Source organism: Oratosquilla oratoria, unplaced genomic scaffold (assembly GCF_046742065.1).
Source record: "Oratosquilla oratoria isolate Oo_2021 unplaced genomic scaffold, ASM4674206v1 SCAFFOLD50, whole genome shotgun sequence".
NCBI lineage: Eukaryota > Metazoa > Arthropoda > Malacostraca > Stomatopoda > Squillidae > Oratosquilla > Oratosquilla oratoria.
In genome coordinates this window covers 2,737,409-2,754,945 of record NW_027467714.1, presented here as the reverse complement: position 1 = coordinate 2,754,945, position 17,537 = coordinate 2,737,409, and the positions used below count along the sequence as shown (strand labels likewise).

Here is a 17,537-nt window from a genome sequence, read left to right as displayed (position 1 = left end):
GAGAAAAATAACCCAGATAGAACCACAAGAATCAAAGAGGAAAATGAAAAAGTAAGAAGTTTACTTGAATTAGTTCAGGAAGATGAGCCAGAAATAATGAAACAAATCGAAGAGAAGTTTAGGCTCGGAAAGTATAGTACAGATAAGACCAGACCAATTATGATTAAATTCAGGTCACAAACGACGGCAGAGAATATCTTATCAAAAACAGGGAAACTAGCAGAAAGTGACCAATATAAAAAGGTATGGATAAAAAGGGAAATGAATAAAGAGGAAAGAGAGGAGGAAAAAAAGAAAAGACATGAAGCTAAGAAAGAAACGAGACAAGAACAGAGTCAGAAAAAGAGAGATTCTATTGGAGAGTAGTGAATATGAAATTAAGGAAATTCGACATACCAGAGAAAAACAAACGGGAAACAGAGAACACAATGGAAGTGGCAGAAAACTAAGAGTGTCTTACACAAATATAGATGGATTAATAACAGGATTGAATGAGCTGAATGATTATCTGAAGGAAAAAGAACCGGACATAATGGGAATTGTAGAAACAAAATTAAAAGGTCCACTACCACCCAACAGTGTAGGACATGATACATATAATTATTGGATTAGAAACAGAGAGACAAAGCAAGGGGGTGGAGTTATGTTCCTGACTAAGAAGGATATAAACGTGAGGTGTGTCACATATGGAAAGAATACAGTAGAGATGATTATGATCGAAGTGGAAGACAGAGATAAGAAGAGCAGAAAGTTTGTGATAAATTATGTGCCTCCAAAAACAGCCTCGTGGGAAGAGAGTGAACATAAAAGTATGTTAGAGGACACAAAGATAACATTAAATAAGATAATGGAAGATGGAGGAAGAATAGTTATGATGGGCGACTTTAATTGCAAAGAAGTCTGCTGGGAAGATGTAGTGTATTCACATTAAAGAAATGTTAAGGTTAATGGCGACATGCGCCTTCTGTTTTGTTCAATGTTGAATTCGCGCGCTTCCCGGAGCGCCATAATGTAAACAGAGTGTGAAATACACAGTGCCGGAAGCCTATGTTTCCTTCAACCCTTCCATGTAACCATGGAGAACAGGGAAACTAATTGGCACCTAAGGAAAAGCCAATACATAACAATGGCGACGAGGATCAAAGTGTTTTTTCTGGTGGTTTAGGCTAGAAACAGTGATAAACGGTCTATATGCAGGAAAACATTCAGCTGCCCGCGTCGTAACGCGGGGGTAAGCTATGCTAGAGGTGACCACACAGAGTGTAGGTGCCTTTGCTTATATTGCTTCCTGTTACACAGCACCGGACATCACTTGTTTTCTCCTACATGAGAGGAGAAAGGGTTACAATTTCCTAGTGTGACGTGTCTGATAGTTTTCTAGCCACGAAGCTACACCAGGGTGAAAGATGGCATCTTCAAACAAGATTGAGCCGTTTAACCCTGAAGAACTCCCTTTTGATGTCTACTTGGCTTTGTTTGAAGCCCATGTAGCCACACAGGATATAACTGATGCTGGCAAGAAGAAGAATCAGTTATTTTTGTCCATAGGCACCAAAATGTTTGGAATTTTAGCGAATTTGACGGCACCAGATATGCCAACTACAAAAACATATGATGAGCTGATAGAATTAATGAAAAACCATTTCATTACAAAGCCATCCTATCACCGAAGCTTGTTTTCGTTTCAACAAAGGCGTAAAGTTGAAAAAGAAACTGTGAAAGAGCTATATGCAGACTTGAAGAGACTGGCAAAGGATTGCAACTTCGGTACCATGTTTGATGCCAGGCTGAGGGACCAATTGTTTATGGCAGTGGACCATGAACCCTATTTCAAATATCTACTAGCTGAAGACCTGAAACTAGAAGCATTAACATCTTCAACACTCCTAGAACGCATTCTGTTGCTTGAAAAAACTCACATGGGGGAAGGAGAGACAGGTAATCCCAGTTCATCAGGTACAGTACAAAAAGTGCATAGCAAGACTGTGTCAAAGTGTAAGCTTTGTGGTTTCCTGCATCCAAGTTCTGCTTGTAGGTTTAAAGACTCGGAATGCCACTATTGTGGTCGACAGAGTCATTTAGAAAAAAATTGTAGATTTAAGCAAAAGGATGCATACAAGCAAAATAGCTCTAAAAGTTTTAAGAGTAAAAACGTCAAATCAGTTTCTGAACAGGAACCAGAGCATGAAGAACACCAGTGTAGTGCTAATAATGTTGTTGATAAAAGCATGTTGCTGAAAGTTTCTTGTAATTGTCTAAAATCTGTTAAACCAGAAATGTACAATTTTGTGTTAAATGATAAATCTATACCTTTAGAGATAGATTCTGGTTCATGTGTTTCACTGATAGGTGAAAATTGGATAAAAGTACTAAATGTTAAAATGACTCCATCTTCCAAAGAATTGACTGCTTATGGAGGTCATCAAATAAAGGTAAAAGGTCAAGTTGATCTTGTAGTAAGGTTTAATAACTATAGTACAAATCATGTATTTTTTGTTACTGATTCACACTGTAATGATTTATGTGGGAGAGATTTAATGAGCAAAGTAGGCATAAAGATAACTGGTTTAGATGAAGCTTTGAAAGTGAATTCAGTAAATGACATGGATGTTTCTGATAATCCTAAACAACTTCTGGATAATTATAAAGTAAATGACAATTTACCTATTAAAGGAGTTGAAGCTAGAATATATGTGAAAAAAGATGCTACTCCTAAATTCATCAAAGCAAGGCTAGTGCCCTTAGCACACAAAGAGTTAGTTGATATTGCCATACAGGAGCTTGTAGAAAATAAAGTCATAGAACCTGTAGCTTATAGTGATTGGGCTTCACCCATTGTACCCGTCTTGAAAGATTCAGGAAAAATGAGAATTTGTGCTGATTTTAAGCATTTGAATGGTCAAATTAATATTGAGAAATACCCACTACCTAAGCTTGATGAAATGTTGGCTACAGTTGGAGATAATAAGGTGTTCTGTAAGCTTGACTTGTGTAATGCATATTTGCAAATGAAGGTTTCTGAAGGAGACCAGAAATACCTTGTTATCTCAACTGAAAGGGGATTGTTTAAATACAAAAGACTACCTATTGGACTGGCATCAGCGCCGGGAATTTTTCAAAGGTACATATCACAGTTATTAAGTGATATTGATGGTTTAATTGTTTATTTAGATGACATCCTTATATGCGCCAAGGCGAGAGAAGACCAAAGTGATAAAGTTAAGCTTGTTTTGAATAAATTGGCTGAAGCTAATGTCCAGTTGAATCTGGGAAAATGTGAGTTTAATAAAACTGTCATTGATTTCCTTGGTTATGTAATTTCTGGAGAAGGCTTATCTCCATCACCAAATAAGGTTAAAGCTATTCGGGATGCTCCTGTACCAGAAAACTTGCATGAGCTACAGTCATTTCTTGGATTAGTCACCTACTATAGTAGATTTATCCCTAAGTTTTCTGAAATTTTGTCACCACTCTATGATTTAACAAAAAACAATGTCAAGTTTGTATGGTCAAACCAGTGCCAAGTAGCTTATGATGTCATTAAAGAAGCTTTATGTAAATCTAATGTCTTATCATGCTTTACAGGAAAGTCAAAATTTATTCTAGAATGTGATGCTTCTCCAGTAGGTGTAGGGTGTGTATTGATACAGGTTGAAAATAATGTTGAAAAACCTATTGCATTTGCTAGTAAAAAACTTACTTCTGCTGAGAAAAATTACTCACAGACGGACTGGGAAGGGCTAGCAATAGTGTTTGGTGTCACAAAGTTTCAATACTATCTATTAGGTAGGAATTTTGAGTTGAGAACGGATCATAAACCACTGCTTGGATTATTTGAAAAAAACAAAGCAATTCCAATAAATTCAAATGCAAGATTGATCCGGTGGTCTGTTCTGTTGTCACAATATATCTATGATCTTGTTCATAAAAGTGGTAAAACCAATGTGGTTGCTGATGCTTTGAGTAGGTTACCTATTGATGATTGTATCAATTCAGGTACACCACCAGAATATGTGAAACTTATAGAACATTTCAATGCTTTTAACTTTTCTTTTGAAGTTGTACAGAAAATGACAAAAGCAGACCCTGTACTGAATAAATTAATTTCTCAGGTAAAATTTGGATGGACTAACAACTCGGATGTTTGTAGAGAATATTCTCATGTTAAAAATGATTTATCAATTCTTAAGGGTGTTGTTCTATTTTGTTTCTGCTGATATCAAAGAGTTTTATGAAAGGAATGGAATAAAACTGATCAATCCAGCTCCCTTTCACCCAGCATCTAATGGATTAGCAGAGAGATATGTTAAAAGTTTTAAACAGGGAATGCTAAAATATCACAGTGGATCAATTAACACAAGAGTTAGTAGGTTTCTGTATAACAATAGGAGAACCATTCATTCAGGTACAAAAGAAAGCCCTGCAGAAATGATGTTTCACAGAAAATTTAAATCTCCTCTGGACATATGTAAAACGACTAAAACAAAGGAGGAAGAAAGTGTGCTAGTTAACAAGAAGAATGCTCTTGATTGTGTAGAAAGCAGATTTGAAGTTGGGCAAGCAGTTTTTGCAAAAAACTATTCTAGAGGTGAACCTTGGTTACCAGGCATTATTATTGAGGTTACAGGTGTCAGAAACTATGTTGTAAAAGTGTTAACCGAAAGTGGAGATTTAATTTGGCGTAGACATTGTGATCAATTGAAAGCTAGGTATAATACTATTGAAAATGGAAAATCACCAGTTTCTGCATCTTCTCTGTTTAATTATCAAGTTGAAAATTCACTTATTAAACCAACTATTAGCAGTAATGTTGGAAACAAGGAAATTGTAAATGACTGTGTTGGCAGTGATACCATTTTGCAACCTGCAGGTGCCACTGAAGTACTTCCTAATCATAACATTGACAAATCTGTTAATGAACCTTATGTTCCTACTGAGCCTCTATTGAGGAGGTCAAATTGGTCAGTGAAACCTAGTAAAAGGTTAATAGAAACCATGTAACATTCTATTTTGTGTAAACCCATCAAAAATAAGAGGGGAGGAATATGTAGTGTATTCACATTAAAGAAATGTTTAGGTTAATGGCGACATGCGCCTTCTGTTTCTGTTTTGTTCAATGTTGAATTCATGCGCTTCCCAGAGCGCCATAATGTAAACAGAGTGTGAAATACACACAGTGCCAGAAGCCTATGTTTCCTTCAACCCTTCCGTGTAACCATGGAGAACAGGGAAACTAATTGGCACCTAAGGAAAAGCCAATACATAACAGAAGAGATGACAGTAAAGGGTGGAGAAGACTCATGGGGAAACGCTCTACTTGAGATGATTACTGACCATACAATGACACAGTGGATACAGGAGAACACTAGGTATAGAAATGAGGAAGAACCATCGAGACATCTGAACCTAGAATAATGGAAAAAAATTGAGTATAAAACACCAATAAGTAAAAGTGACCACAATTGAACTGGAACTAAATGAGGAAAAAAACATGAAAAGAAATTAACAATATAGAAAAGGAAGAATGATGTATGAAAAAACAAACTTTGATAAAATAAGAGAATTCTTTCAAAATGAAAAATGGGAAGGAATATACAAAGAAGAAACAACAGTGGAAGAGAAATGGAATATTATGACAAAAATTTATAAAAAAAAAAGGAGTAGAAAAGTATGTCCCAAGACAAAAACAAGAAAAAGAATATGTAAAATGCTGGTATAACAAAAGTTGTAGGGAGTTAAAGACAAAAGAGACAAAGCTTGGACCAGATGGAAAAAAGACAAAAGGTCTGAAAAATGGAAAATATATACTTGTTATAGAAATGAATATGTACAAAACGTGCAGAGAGGAAAAGAGAAAATATGAAAAAGCTGCCATAGAAAAGTGTAAAGATCAACCAAAGCTATTTTACAGATTTGTAAACAACAAACTGAAAAACAAACAAGATTTGGAGAAATTAAGACAAGGAGGAGTTGAATACACAGAGGAAATTGAAATGGCGGAAATTATGAACAAACATTTTCAATCAGTGTTTACAAGGGAGAGCATACAACCTGAAGAGATCGAATGGAAAGAGAAAGTCCCCCCTATGAAAGAAATAGAAGTAACAAAGAATGAAACATTGAAACACTTGAGTAATCTTGATGTCAGAAAATCGCATGGACCAGATGAAATAGCAAACTGGATTTTGAAAGAATGCAGGAATGAACTGGCAGACAAAATACATAGCTTAATAAACAGTTCCTTGAAAGAAGGAAAAGTTCCAGAAGATTGGAAAAAAGCAAATATAGTACCTATGTATAAAGGGGGAAATAAAGAAGACCCTACCAACAAGTACAATAGCAAAAATTTGTGAAAGAATTGTCAAAAATAGATGGGTAAAATATTTAGAAAAAAAAAAGTGTTAAATCCAAGGCAATTTGGATTCAGACAAGGACGATCATGCGTCACTACTGTAATTTAATATGTTTCTATTCAAGACTAATAGATATAATACAAGAAAGAGATGGATGGGCTGATTGTGCATTTCTAGACCTAAAAAAAGCTTTTGACAAAGTACCACATAAGAAGTTGCTTAAGAAATTAGAAACTGAAGGAGGAATACAGGGCAAACTGCTTAAATGGATGGAAGACTTTTTGCAAGAAAGAAAAATGCGAGTAGTGATTAGAGACAAAAACTCAAAATGGGATGAAGTAATAAGCGGTGTTCCACAAGGAACAGGTCTGGCCCCAATAATGTTTGCTATATATATTAATGATATGGATGAAGGAATTGAAAGCTATATGAGCTTTTTTGCAGATGATGCAAAACTATTGAAAAAAGTGAACACGGAAGAAGATTGGGAATCACTACAGAGTGATCTAAATAAAGCACAGGAATGGAGTAGGAAGTGGGAGATGGAGTTCAATACAAAAAAGTGTAGTATAATGGAATTTGGAAAAAGCAAAAACCGAATAACAGGATCATATAAATTGGGAGATGAAGGAATAAAAAAGAAAATGAGAAGGACCTGGGAGTCATTGTTATGAATAATATGTCACCTGAGAAACATATAAATAAGATTTTTGGAGAAACTTATAATTTAATAAGAACAATCAAAGTGGCATTTACATACCTGGATGAAGAAATGGTGAAGAAAATTCTAATCACCCTGATAAGACCAAGATTGGAATATGCAGCAACGATATGGTCACCAAGTACAAAAAAATGTATAACAAAACTTGAAAGAATACAAAGAGCAATTACAAAATTGGCACCAACACTCTCAAAACTATCATATGAAGAGAGACTAGCAAAACTTGAACTACAGACACTAGAGCAAAGAAGAGAGAGAGGAGATTTGATGGCTATTTACAGAATCATGAAAGGCATAGAAATTACTGATAGAGAAAATCTGATAAAATGGGATGATAGAAATACAAGAGGACATGGAAAGAACACAAAAAAAGACAGCTATAGAAGAGATGTGAAAAAGAACAGCTTTCCTCACAGAGTAATAGACAGTTGGAACAAGTTAGATGAGAAAGTGGTGTGTGCAAAAACAATACATAAATTTAAAAATAGTTTAGATAAAATGAGACATGAAGACGGGACCCCACGAGCATAGCTCCCCTTCCCGTAAAATACAACTAGGTAAATACTAGGTAAATACACACACACACACACACACTTCAACGAACGGACGGCTTAGAAGACGTTCTAAAGAAAAAGAGAAATTTCGTGGATCCCAAAGGAAAGGAAGTACCTATTGTATTTACAGGGTGGGGGGAAATTGCTCGTGGTGTAGGGAAAGTAAGGAAAAAGGAGAAGGGGAGGGATTACTGAGAAAAATGAGGAAGGTGAGGACTTGGCCCAGGCAGGCAGACGAAATCTAAACAAACGAGGTCCGGACCAATTTAGCAATGACGAAATGTCTAACAAAAATGTAAAGATTAGAAGTATAGATAAGAGCAATACAGTAGAAGATGGTGAGAATATTTTCCAGGTATTTAAAGAGGGTGGGGGGGACACAACCCCCCCCCCCCGATTAACAAGACTAGAAGAGAAACTCGATAAGATGATCGAGCACTGGGAATTTAGGTTCGGTCACGTTAACAACATTGTGCAGAGAGTTGACAAATTGGAAGAACTAGAGAAGGCGAACAAAAACATAACTAAGGAAATTGAAGAATTAAAAAAACAGTCAAAAGAAGTAAAAGAAGAGAATAAAGTCTTAAAGGAGGATAATAAGGAGAACAAGGAGGGTTGGAAAAAAATCCAAGAAAATAGTAAAGTTGCATTCACTGACATAATCAGACAGCAAATGAATGAACAAACTGAAGACTCAGTTATTAAAGTGATGAGACAGAAGGAGAATATAGTAAGAGACTTAGCAGACAGAAAGAAATGTATGATTATATTAGGAATGGAAGAGAAAAATAACCCAGATAGAACCACAAGAATCAAAGAGGAAAATGAAAAAGTAAGGAATTTACTAGAATTAGTTCAGGAAGATGAACCAGAAATAATGAAACAAATCGAAGAGAAATTCAGGCTAGGGAAATATAGTACAGACAAGACCAGACCAATTAAGATTAAATTCAGGTCACAAACTACGGCTGAGAATATCTTATCCAAAACAGGGAAACTAGCAACAAGTGAACAATATAAAAAGGTATGGATAAAAAGGGAAATGAATAAAGAGGAAAGAGAGGAGGAAATAAGGAATAGACATGAAGCTAAGAAAAAAAACGAGACCAGAACAGAGACAGAAAAACAAGAATTCTACTGGAGAGTAGTGAATATGAAATTGAAGAAATGGAACATAAAAGAGAGAAACACAAAAGAAACAGAGAATACAATGGAAATAACAGAAAGTTAAGAGTATCCTACACAAATATAGATGGATTAATAACAGGACTGAATGAACTGAACAAATATCTGAAAGAAAAAGATCCGGACATAATGGGAATTGTTGAGACAAAATTAATAGGCCCACTACCACCCAACAGCATAGGACACAATGCATATAATTATTGGATTAGAAACAGAAAGATAAAAAAAGGGGGTGGAGTTATGTTCCTGACTAAGAAGGATATAAACATGAAGAGAGTCACATATGGGAACAATAGAGTAGAGATGATTATGATAGAAATAGAAGATAGAGATAAGAAGAGCAGAAAGTTTGTAATAAACTACGTGCCCCCAAAAACAGCCTCATGGGAAGAGAATGAACATAAAAGCATGTTAGAAGACACAAGAGTAACACTAAACGAGATAATGGAAGATGGAGGAAGAATAGTTATGATGGGCGACTTTAATTGCAAAGAAATATGCTGGGAAGAGATGACCGTAAAGGGTGGAGAAGACTCATGGGGAAGTGTTCTACTTGAGATGATTATTGACCACACAATGACACAATGGATCCAAGAGAACACTAGGTATAGAAATGAAGAAGAACCATCGAGACTAGACCTAATATTCACATCAGAACCTAAAATAGTGGAAAAGATAGAATACCAGGCACCAATAAGCAGAAGTGACCACATATTGATAGAACTACAACTAAATGAGAAAAAATACATGAAAAGAAATGAACAATATAGAAAAGGAAGATTGATGTATGAAAACACAAATTTTGATAAAATAAGAGAATTCTTCCAAAATGAAAACTGGGAAAGAATACACAAAGAAGATACAACAGTAGAAGAGAAATGGAATATTTTGACAAAAATCTATAAAAAATGAGTAGAAAAGTATGTCCCAAGACAAAAACAAGAAAAAGAATATGTAAAATGCTGGTACAACAAAAGTTGTAGGGAGATATAAGACAAAAGAGACAAAGCTTGGACCAAATAGAAGAAAAACAAAAGACCAGAAAAATGGAAAATATATACTTGTTATAGAAATGAATATGTACAAGCGTGCAGAGAGGAAAAGAGAAAATATGAAAAAGATGTCATAGAAAAATGTAAAGATCAACCAAAACTATTCTACAGATTTGTAAACAACAAACTGAAAAACAAACAAGATTTGGAGAAATTAAGACAAGGAGGAGTTGAATACACAGAGGAAATTGAAATGGCGGAAATTATGAACAAACATTTTAAATCGGTGTTTACAAGGGAGAACATACAACCTGAAGAGATCGAATGGGAAGAGAAAGTCCCCCCTATGAAAGAAATAGAAGTAACAAAGAATAAAATATTGAACCACTTGATCTTGATGTCAGAAAATCACATGGACCAGATGAAATAGCAAACTGGATTTTGAAAGAATGCAGGAATGAACTAGCAGACATAATACATAGCATAATAAACAGTTCCTTGAAAGAAGGAAAAGTTCCAGAAGATTGGAAAAAAGCAAATATAGTACCTATATATTAAGGAGGAAATAAAGAAGACCCTAACAACTATAGGCCAGTCTCTCTAACAAGTACAATAGCAAAAATTTGTGAAAGAATTGTCAAAAATAGATGGGTAAAATATTTAGAAAAAAACAATGTGCTCAATCCAAGGCAATTTGGATTCAGACAAGGACGATCATGCGTCACCAATTTAATATGTTTCTATTCAAGACTAATAGATATAATACAAGAAAGAGATGGATGGGCTGATTGTGCATTTCTAGACCTAAAAAAAGCTTTTGACAAAGTACCACATAAGAAGTTGCTTAAGAAATTAGAAACTGAAAGAGGAATACAGGGCAAACTGCTAAATTGGATGGAAGACTTTTTGCAAGAAAGAAAAATGAGAGTAGTGATAAAAGATCAACACTCAAAATGGGATGAAGTAATAAGCGGTGTTCCACAAGGAACAGGTCTGGCCCCAATAATGTTTGGTATATATATTAATGATATGGATGAAGGAATTGAAAGCTATATGAGCTTTTTTGCAGATGATGCAAAACTATTGAAAAAAGTGAACACGGAAGAAGATTGGGAATCACTACAAAGAGATCTAAATATAGTACAGGAATGGAGTAGGAAGTGGGAGATGGAGTTCAATACAAAAATGTGTAGTATAATGGAATTTGGGAAAAGTAAAAACCGAATAACAGGATCATATAAATTGGGAGAAGGAATAAAAAAAGTAGAAAATGAAAAGGACCTGGGAGTCATTATTATGAATAATATGTCACCTGAAAAACATATAAATAAGATTTTTGGAGAAACCTATAGTTTAATAAGAACAATCAAAGTGGCATTTACATACCTGGATGAAGAAATGGTGAAGAAAATTCTAATCACTCTGATAAGACCAAGATTGGAATATGCAGCAACGATATGGTCACCAGGTGCAAAAAAATGCATAAAAAAACTTGAAAGAATACAAAGAGCAATTACAAAATTGGCACCAACACTCTCAAAACTATCATATGAAGAGAGACTAGCAAAACTTGAACTACAGACACTAGAGCAAAGAAGAGAGAGAGGAGATTTGATAGCTATTTACAGAATCATGAAAGGCATAGAAATTACTGATAGAGTCTGATAAAATGGGATGACAGAAATACAAGAGGACATGGAAAGAAAATAAAAAAAGACAGCTATAGAAGAGATGTGAAAAAGAACAGCTTTCCTCACAGAGTAATAGACAGTTGGAACAAGTTAGATGAGAAAGTGGTGTGTGCAAAAACAATACATGAATTTAAAAATAGTTTAGATAAAATGAGATACGAAAACGGGACACCACGAGCATAGCTCCCCTTCCCGTAAAATACAACTAGGTAAATACACACACACACGCATATATATATATATATATATATATATATATATATATATATATATATATATACATATATATAATGCGAAGAAAAGTTTAAAAAAAAGTTGAGAATCATGATGAAATTTGGAGTGTGACAGGTCAAATGTAATATAACTTGGGTGCGTCGAATTTATACACACACACACACGACTCGGTGGCGCAGTTGGTAGAACGCTGAGCTGCCACGAAAGTGGCCCGCAGCTCCTGGTTCGAATCCTGCCCAGGGCCGAAATTATTTCGGTACTGCTGCGCTTCGGGTCGTTACTCTGACTCTCGTGGGCGGGGAGTTGGGTGTGTGTGTGTGTGTGTGAAAGGTCATAGCATTACCCATAGATCGGACCTACGAGCTCTGAGCTCTCTTGCGGGAGGGAAATAGCTGTCGATCACGAGTCCAACACGTGATCCAAAGACCAAGTGAACACACACACATACTGTATATATATATATAATACATATATATATATATATATATATATATATATATATATATATATATATAAATTCCACTTCAATATTGTATTATAACCTATTATAAATTATTTTTATATCATCGGTATTAAAGCAATGATTGGTATTAACTAAAAATGTTTATTAGCATAATCATTAATACAGTGTAATTTTGTAGTTTGAAATTATTTTCAAATGGTCTCTTCTACTCCAGCAGTAAACATTCACCGACCCCCTGATTATTCATCGACCCCCTGGCTATTCATCGACCCCTGGGATGTTCCGATCGACCATTTTGAGAACTCCTGGTCCATATACTTTGGGAATATTATTGTCGCCTGGCCACGCCCTGATTCGTTGCATAGCCTATCTCAGATAGGCTATGCATATATATGTCACACATTACAGATAGGCTATCTGTAATATGTGACATTTCTACAACGGGTTACAGGTGATTTGAGGCGTGGGTTATATATAATGAAAAGTTGAACTTGCATAACGCCGTAATAATACACATATTTTATCCTCATTTCAGAAGGGGAGGGGGTTATGGTAGGGCTAGCGCTGATGGCTGACAAATCTTTAGCCCTGTCCATTAAAAATTCCACTTAATAAAATTATTTCAATGAGCGTTTTAAATTTTCAATTTGCTCATTTCAGTTGGGTGTGTGTGTGTGTGGGGGGGGGCTAATGGGGGGGGGGGGGCTGGCCACCTCTGTTCCGCTCCCTCATATGTGAGCTGTAATTTTACATTATCGGCTGAGAACCGAACCCGGAACAGTCAAGAGTCTCTTATTGTACCTCATGCAGGTCCCTTCAAAAACAGTTTTCACTTCACAGGTGCTCAATTATGGAACTCACTACCTGTGTCCATTAAAAAGTCAAATAGCAAGGTTACCTTCAAGAAAAAAGTCTTGCGAAACTGCGCTTGCATGAGACGAAGAAAACGGAAGACACAGCACCACACGGTAGAAAACACAATACACACAAGGGGTGACTATGCTACAGTAACACCCCCTTAAAGACATGAGGCAATCCTCAGATTGACCCATGCTGAAGAGGGAATGCGAGATAGAGTGTCAGCTAATATATTCCCCTTTCCTTTCACATGTTGGATCACTAATTTATAGTCCTCCACCGAGTTAATCGTTGAATAACATTCATCTAATGCAAAAATACTAGAGGGTTATGATCAGTAACACAAAAACTGGATATCCGGTTCCTCTCAGGTATATATCAAAATGACTTAGACTAAGGATTAAAGCTAAAGTCTCCTTCTTGACTGTACTGTAGTTTCTTTGGTATGGGAGGAATTTTCTTGAAAAATAATATATTGGATGGTCGATATCCTCTTTCTCCTGAACCAAAACCCCTCCTACTCCTGCATCACTCGCATCTACGTACAATTTAAATGGCCTCTCAAAATCAGGAGTGACAAGTATAGGGCCACTTGTTAACATTCTCTTAATAGTTACAAAAGCTTCCTCACAATGTGTATCTCACACAAACTTTGTACCTTTAAACAACAGCCTAATCAATGGTAAAACGACAGTGGAAAAATGCTTACAAAACCTTCTATAATCTCCACTCATACCTAGAAATCTTAGTAACTCCCTAGGGTTGCTAGGTGCAGGACACTCGTTGAAGACCCTTAGCATCAACAGGTTGCACTTTATCTTGACCTACCATATATCCTAAATATTCCACTCGGGCTTTGAATCAGACAAGAAACAATGGTCTCAAACTGTCCAGAAATAGATTCAATTTGGAAGTGGGTAGAAACAACTTTGCCAACCGTGTAGTTAATGAATGGAATAAACTTCCTGCACTGGTAGTGCAATGTAGTTCAGTTCGAAGCTTTAAGAATCATTTAGATAAATACCTAAGATGCTGTAATGATTATAATTTATCTTATATTATTTGTTTTTGTTTTGTTATCTTTTGTCTGTCTGATTTTAATTTATTATTAGTTATATGTCAATTTATTATTATTTACTATTTACCTGTTTGTTTATTATTTAACTATACCTATGCATTTGTTTATGTATTTTATTGCTTATTTACATTATTATAGTCGTTATTTATTATTTCATTATTAATATGATTTTTTTTCGCATCCGACCTAGATATGGATCAAAAGGTCTCCTGTCGGTATGCTCCACCTTTGTAATCCTTTGTAACCAAATTAATAGACTAGCATCATGTAATCTCTTGAACACCTCTGCTATTTGTTTCACATGGTCTTCCCAGTTGTCAGAATATTCGACTATGTCGTTGATATACACTGTACATCCATTCACACCTGCCAATACTTCATTTATCAACCTCTGGAAAGTACTACCACTATTCTTCATTCCAAACAGCATCACCTTGTATTGATACAAACTGTCCATATTTGCCAATGCAGATATCTCCTTAGCTCTTTCCGTCAATCCTATCTGCCAGTACCCTTTCAGCAAATTAAACTTACTGACAAAGTTTGCACTTCCCACAAAGTTGATACAGTCATCCAACTTGGGTATCAAGTAAGAATCGCTTTTAGTCCCTTGGTTCACTTTCCTAAAGTCTGTGCAAAATCTAAATGATTCACCACCTGCTTTTTGTACTAACACACACGGGGAACTCCACGCACTGTTACTTTCCTCTATCAGGTCATTTTCTAACATGTGCTGAACCTCTCTCCTCATAATTTCCCTTTTCTGTGGATTAACTCAATATGGATGTTGCTTTATCAGCTTAGCATCACCTACATCAACATCATGTTCTACTACAGTACACCTTCTTGGAGTGTTTGAAAATAAGGGTTTACACTTATTGATCTCACGGATAATATCATTCTTCTTTTCGCTAGTCAGATGATTCAGCTTACACTCTATGTTTTCCAACACTGTCGAGTTTTCCAAGTTTTTCTCCTCACACCTGCTAAATTTTCTTTCCTCTCCATCATCTATTTCTTGTTCCGCATTCACTACACCACAACTCAACTCATTCATCTCCTCAGATGTTCCCGTATTCTCCACTTCTCTTTCATGGTAAGGTTTGATCATGTTCACGTGACATAACTGGTTTCTCTTACGCCTACCAGGAGTGTTGACAATATAGTTCAGATCTCCTATTTTCTTTTCAATTGTCCAAGGACCACAATATCTTGCCTTCAGAGGATCTCCTTGGATAGGTAATAACACTAGAACTTTATCACCTGGTCTAAATTCTCTCGCCCTCGCCTTTTTGTCGTACCACGTTTTCATCTCCTGCTGTGCATCCTTCAAGTTCTCTGCAACAAGCTCCCTTGCCTTCATCAATCTACTCTTGAATTCTGATACATATGTTAACAAATGTGGTTCATCACTCTCGCCAAGCCATTTCTCTTTCATCATGCTCAAAGGACCTCTTACATCATGGCCATACACTAGTTCAAATGGACTAAATCCAGTCGATTCTTGTACTGCATCCCTAATTGCAAATAAAGCCAGTGGAACTCCTTCATCCCAATCTATTCCGAGTTCTTCACAGTATACTCTCAGAATATTCTTAAGGGTTTGGTGGAATCTCTCCAGACTACCCTGGGATTGTGGATGGTATGCACTAGATAATTTTTGTTCAATGTGCAAACCTTTCACTACTTTTTTTAACATACTGGAAGTAAAGTTACTTCCTCTATCATACTGGATTACTTCTGGGAGTCCTACCCAAGAAAAATATTTCACCAACTCTCTTACTATGTTACTTGCATGGATACTCCGGAGTGGAATAGCTTCTGTAAATCTAATGGCCCTACACATTATTGTCAGTAGATATGAATTTCCTTTCCTAGTGCTTGGTAAAGGTCCAATGCAATAAATTATGATTTTGCTGAATGGTTTACAAAATGCTGGTACGGGCTGCAATGGTGCTTATGGGATTACCTGATTTGGTTTGCTCACTCTTTGACATATGTCGCAACAAAACTCTGCAACATCACTCTTCAAATTTGGCCAATAAAAATGAGTCAACAGCTTCTCCTCTGTTTTACTCACTCCTAAATGTCCTGCCAGACTAAATTCATGGGATATGACTATCAATGTATGCCCATACTTCTTCGGTGCTACTATCTGTTGTTTCAACTCCCAATGATCCATTGCGGGTACACTCGCAGGTCTCCACTTTCTCATTAATACGTTGTCATGAAGATAGAATCCAGTAGAACTATCATCAGACACACCATTTCTATTTGCTTCTCCAAAGCATTCCTTTAAAGTAGAACCACTGCACTAGGCATCAATAAGTTCCTTCCTGCTAACATTGAAATCAGGAACTATCTCCAATTTCACTTCTATACTTTCATCTTTCACATGCTTATGTTCCTCTCTCATCAAATATATCACCTAGACCCATATCCTCATCATAACTTTCCTTACTCCTCATCATAGCTCTAGTCACTACACAAGCTGGGTAAATTCTTTGAATGTTTCCTTTATCTGCAGTCACCACATCGCTCTCCTTACTTGCATTCATTTCACTTCCACTCAGAGAATTCCTACTCCCTGCAACTGAAATTTCTCCTCCATCTCCATAGTCATTTCAGACCTCCTGAATTTCAATATCCAAGACATCTTCATCGTGTACATCCATTTCCTCATTCTTTATACTCTCGTGGGGTTTAGAAATCATTCTTGGTTCTGGCACCACCTTATCTCCAGCTAAATCATTGCCCGACAACATCTCCACACCGTTTATGGGAAGTTCTTCACTAACTCCTACTCCCACCTTGCCACTAACATAACCAGTATCAACATCTACATAGTGCAATGGAGCATTTATTCCAGCACCCAAACCTCTCACTCTAGCCTCCTCACCAGTATATGAACTTTCAGTCCACTCCAGTGTCTCTCTGAGGACTAGACTTTGGTTTGCTCCAGTATCCCTTAGGATTTTTATTTGATTCTTAGATCCACCAGGTAAAGATATTTTCCCTTCAGTTATGAATGGTTGGAAACTACCAACACTCATCTCCTTCACCTTAGACTCCACACCTAAACTCACTTGTGGTTCCTTGCACGCCACAGTTAATCCAGCAGATTTGGGTACTTTTCTACACTGATACTGCACATGACCACTTTCTCCACACCCGTAACACCTTACATGTGATCTCTCCTGCTTATTCATATAACCATTGAAATTCTGCTAATGTCTCATAGGACCATATCGAGGTGGGCTTCTAGGTTTATTTCTATCTTGACTCTGTAACGATCTTGTTTAGAATCAAAGTGGCCTACTCTTTGATTATTTTTTCCATAAGCCTGTCCCACATTCCTTATTCCACCTTGTTTATAGTTCACCCGCTCTGTACACATTCTCCGCATCA

At 36.3% G+C, this 17,537-nt stretch overlaps 1 protein-coding gene across 1 annotated transcript; it reads left to right on the top strand.

Annotated features, from left to right (window-relative positions):
- The first annotated feature begins 1,406 nt into the window (after nucleotides 1–1,406).
- On the top strand, nucleotides 1,407–5,001 carry LOC143023549 (uncharacterized). Its single transcript, XM_076182107.1, has 3 exons — nucleotides 1,407–3,432; nucleotides 3,586–3,786; nucleotides 4,406–5,001. Exons 1-3 carry the CDS (start codon nucleotides 1,407–1,409, stop codon nucleotides 4,999–5,001), a joined length of 2,823 nt encoding a protein of 940 aa, XP_076038222.1.
- Nucleotides 5,002–17,537: the final 12,536 nt, after the last annotated feature.